Raw genomic sequence first — 4,598 nt, forward strand, 5'->3', positions numbered from 1 at the left:
GATTTTTTTGTATACACAATATTTTTTATATACAAATATACGATAACAAATTTAATAGTTGATGTTTTGTATACAATAAAATTAGTATCCAAACTTTTTTAACTTAAATCTTCAATCAAGTCATAACGTGTTTTTTCTTCAAACACATGTACATAGTGTTAATTTTTTTTCTTTCGTTGTCATCATCGTTATTGTCTACTTCTTCTTTTATGTGTTTCTTTTTTGTCATTGTCCATTGTCACTACTGCCACTACTATTATTGTTATTGCTGCTGCCGTCATCTTTTTCTTGTTCTTATTCTCTTATATATATTAATTATAAAATATAAAAATTTTGATACACAGTAAAAAAAAATTGTGCATAGCACATAATTTAAAAGACTACATATCATGCTATATTCTTAAATTTATGTTTTATGTACACAATTTTGTTTTGTATAAAAATTTATGTGTTTGATAATAAAATTTTTATGCTTTGTAATAAAATTTATGTGTTGAAAAGGCACAAAAATAAAAAAACTACATGATAGACTAGCATTATTTTTTTTTATTGAATTTGTATTAACTCGATTAAATTTAGTTAAAAAAAATGCTGGTGCATATAGTATTATCATTTTGTATATACCTAACATTTTTTACTTTGTTATCCATATAGGCTATGCAGCTTGTGTTTGAGCCTCTTGAATTTTTATAAATCCAAAAATATAAAGAAAGAAAACTTAATAATACCTTGATTGTTTTGATTTCGAAAGCAATACAATAATGGCAAACTAAATAAAAAACAAGCCGTATAAATTTCGATTTCATATATGAAAAATAACAAAAACAAGGCTAAAGGAGTGGATCACCAAAGAGAGTCCAATACTCCAATTTGAAGTAGGATGATGAACACCACATGCTTAATTAGCAAATTAAAACACCCATACCTAATTATAATAAAAACCAAATCTAAAAATAACTCAAAATGAACCAGACCATACCAGGAATATTAATCATGTAGCTACTAAGTGCGTTATCATAGGTGGCCACATTCATTTCAAAACCCTCGAATATTCCTTTTTTAGTATCATGATTTTGACCTAAACCTAATTAGTAAATTACAATTTCTCTGCCCTCCGATCTTCTTTTATCAACCCAGAGTTTATAAGATGAACGGTTATGATGGGAATTTCATTTTCAAAAAAGGGGTTTGTTATGTAATATTCCTTTGGATTTGGAATCTTCAATTTTATTTTTTTTTTCGAACACCGTTTCATTCATAGGGTTCCCTATAAATACCCAATTTTCTCTTCGTTGTTGAAACCAAGCAAAGAATCGATTTTTACAGCAGTTTTAGACTCCCAACAAATCTGAATTCTCATTTCTCAATTCTCACACACCACCACACTCGAAAACAAGAATCATTCTTCATTGTCATTTCCATTATTATGGCTGGGATTGTTGTTGTTTTGGACTTCGACAAGACCATTATTGAATGTGACAGTGACAATTGGGTTGTTGATGAATTGGGTTTCACTGATCTGTTTAATCAGCTTCTTCCCACCATGCCTTGGAACACTCTCATGGTAAGGTTTCATTTTCTCTGAATTTGTATTGCCACTAAGCTCTGCTTTTTTTCTATAAACTACATTGTTTGCATGGCCTAAAGACTTTAACTTTTTTGGGTTTTATAGGACACCATGATGATGGAGCTTCATGCTAATGGGAAAACCATTGATGAGATTGTGAAGGTTCTGCAGAGAATTCCTATACATCCCAGAGTTGTCCCTGCCATTAAAACCGCCTATGCTATGGGGTATGCTATGTCATATGTCACTAATCTATTTAAACTTTGTAATTAAATACAAAAACTTTTAATTCTAAATTGAGTTTAAGTTTGATGCAAAAAGTAGTAATTTTTTATGATGGGGCATTACTTGATGTGTGAAAATTAAATTCTTCTTAATTTATAAGTTTAGGACACAGCAAAATTTTTAAATTTATTTTTGTAACTTTTCAGGTGTGACTTGAGGATTGTAAGTGATGCAAACACACTTTTTATTGACACTATATTGAAGAACTTAGGAATAAGAGAATGCTTCTCTGAGATCAACACAAACCCTTCCTATATTACTGAAGAGGGAAGGTTAAGAGTTTTGCCTTATCATGACTCCAACAAATCTCACCATGGATGTAGCCTCTGCCCTCCAAACATGTGCAAGGTCTGTTTATATGATACCCCTTTGATATTTAATCAAACCGAAAAAGGTTGAATTTTTTTGGCTAATTCTAATTTACTTTTGTTTGGATTGCAGGGTCTAATCATAGAGAGAATCCAAGATTCAATAACATGTGGTGAAGAGAAGAAGAGGTTCATCTATCTTGGGGATGGAAGTGGGGACTATTGCCCAAGCTTGAGGCTGAAGGAAAAGGACTTTATGATGCCAAGGAAGAACTTCCCAGTTTGGGAGCTGATATGTAAAGATCCTTTGCTTGTTAAGGCCGAAATCCATGAATGGAGTGATGGAGAAGACATGGAACGTATTTTGCTGCATTTGATCAACAAGATCTCTATGGAGGAATTCATTTCAGCTGATTGCAAGAGGCAGAGTTTCTCAGTTTCTTCTCATGAGTCTTTACCTCATGTTCTCCCTGTTAGGCAGTAATAATATTAGTAACTAATAGTAATAGTGAATAATCAATAGCAAATGTAACATAGCTCAAAAGTGTTTATCTTTCTTGCACTTCTAATCAAGCCAACAGTCCCTAATCTAAACGGTTTCAACTGTTGGAAATTGGAATGGCCCTCAAGATAGGGCTCCATAATGTGAATTTGAATGAAATCTAAACTTTAGTTGGCTACTTTGCTCTATTTTGTTACTTCTGCAGCTTTTGGTTCATGCATAAAAAATAAAAAAACACAAACTGATCCTCACTTGGACCCATGCAAACATTTATATTTTAATGCAGCGGTAGTCAAGATTCTGTTCAATGTTCCACCAAAATAAAATTATAAAAATCCAATCTCACTTTCCCTCTCATCATTATATAGGAAAACTTTTAAGTATACCTGTACACTAATGTTTCAATGATTTTTAATAGTTGATTTTAATTATAAAATATATACATAATGTATATAATTAAGATAACGATTAAAATTTATTGAAATACCTATATATATCCATATATATGCATGCCTCATCCGATGTGTCATTATTAATTTGTCATATCTGGTGAACTTGCTTAAGAAATTATTGAATTTGGTAGAGTTGTTGAAAGTTGGTGAGCAATTGAATGAGGTAAAAGGCCATGTGGTTCAATGCAAATGCATAAGTTATAAAGCTTATTTGGGTAGTGTGCCATGCACTAAACCATATTTTTTAGAAAAATTTTCAAGTGTAGTGGTATACCGATATTTAATTAATTTTTAACTGTTGATTTTAATTATAAAAAGTATATATAATATATATAATTAAGATCAACAGTTAAAAATTACTAAAATACTGGTGTACCAGTATACTTAAAAACTTTCCTATTTTTTATCTCTTGCTTTCTCTACCAAATGCAGACGTGCTTGGATCTCACTACTATAAATTCAAAGGAATCAATTTTTCTAGATAGTGTAGTCTAACTCTGATATCATGATCCACATAAATTAATATTTTGCAGCTAGTGCTTGTGTGTTGTGCATTTCATTCTCTAAGCCTTTCTATACTATGTGCTATTTCTTTCTTTTCGTCTTTAGTCAACGAAAAAAATAAGTAAATTACTCGTTTATTTTTGTTATCATACCCGTACGTATAAATTAATCACTGGTTAAAATCCCAATAATCAAGAATTCAATATTTTTTATGGTGACTCCAATATACTTTTTTCTTTTTTGTGTGCTTCAGAAGCTTGACTATGCAAATTTTCCATATACTTAACAACGAGTTTTAGGATAAAAAACTTAAATAAATCAAGGAGTCATCAACATTATACAATAATCTCAAAATAAAAAATATTACGTACATATGGTTATGCATATATCTATATAAATTAAATTGATTTAATTTGAATTACATATTTTAGTACATAATCGAATTAGATTGAATCAAATTAATAAAATTATTGATAAATACTTGAGTTGAATTACCAAAGATTGATATTCGAAATATATCCCATGAGCAGTAAATCGAATCAACTAGATTTGATTTACTATAGTTAATTTGATTTACTACTGAACATGTACAGCCCATATATAGTAAATCGAATTAGCTTAATTCGATTTAATATTGATACAGATTATTAACATTTACTATTTTTAAGTTAATTTAATTAACTTTAAAATATAAATGTCAATAAAAAAATACTGTCTATTTGGATTAAATAAAATATCAAAAAATCAAAACGAATAAGAGTATAAATCAAATTTTTGTGTTTTAGTTCAAATTCCAAAAAATTTACATTTTTATAAACTTATGAATTTAAAACGGAATAATAAATAATTTTTAAAAATTCATTAAAAATCATTCTTTGACTCATTAATATCTAAAGAATCATTAGTGGGACTTTTGATGTTAAAAAAGTTATTGTAAAGTATAACCCTCTAAAGTGACATAGGAATCATTTAATCATATT

General features: G+C 29.2%; 1 protein-coding gene across 1 annotated transcript; it reads left to right on the plus strand.

The window, feature by feature from the left end:
- LOC107614406 (inorganic pyrophosphatase 2) lies at positions 1,258-2,847 on the plus strand. Its single transcript, XM_016316617.2, has 4 exons — positions 1,258-1,564; positions 1,673-1,794; positions 1,999-2,200; positions 2,294-2,847. Exons 1-4 carry the CDS (start codon positions 1,427-1,429, stop codon positions 2,642-2,644), a joined length of 813 nt encoding a protein of 270 aa, XP_016172103.1. The 5' UTR covers positions 1,258-1,426; the 3' UTR covers positions 2,645-2,847.

Source organism: Arachis ipaensis, chromosome B08 (assembly GCF_000816755.2).
Source record: "Arachis ipaensis cultivar K30076 chromosome B08, Araip1.1, whole genome shotgun sequence".
Taxonomy (NCBI): Eukaryota; Viridiplantae; Streptophyta; class Magnoliopsida; order Fabales; family Fabaceae; genus Arachis; species Arachis ipaensis.

Bases quoted from the DNA above. Each gene is read 5' to 3' on its own strand.
- LOC107614406 (XM_016316617.2), top strand. From the start codon at position 1,427: ATGGCTGGGATTGTTGTTGTTTTGGACTTCGACAAGACCATTATTGAA. The intron at 1,565-1,672 runs GTAAGGTTTCAT...TGGGTTTTATAG, and splicing joins TGCCTTGGAACACTCTCATG to GACACCATGATGATGGAGCT. The intron at 2,201-2,293 runs GTCTGTTTATAT...TTTGGATTGCAG, and splicing joins GCCCTCCAAACATGTGCAAG to GGTCTAATCATAGAGAGAAT.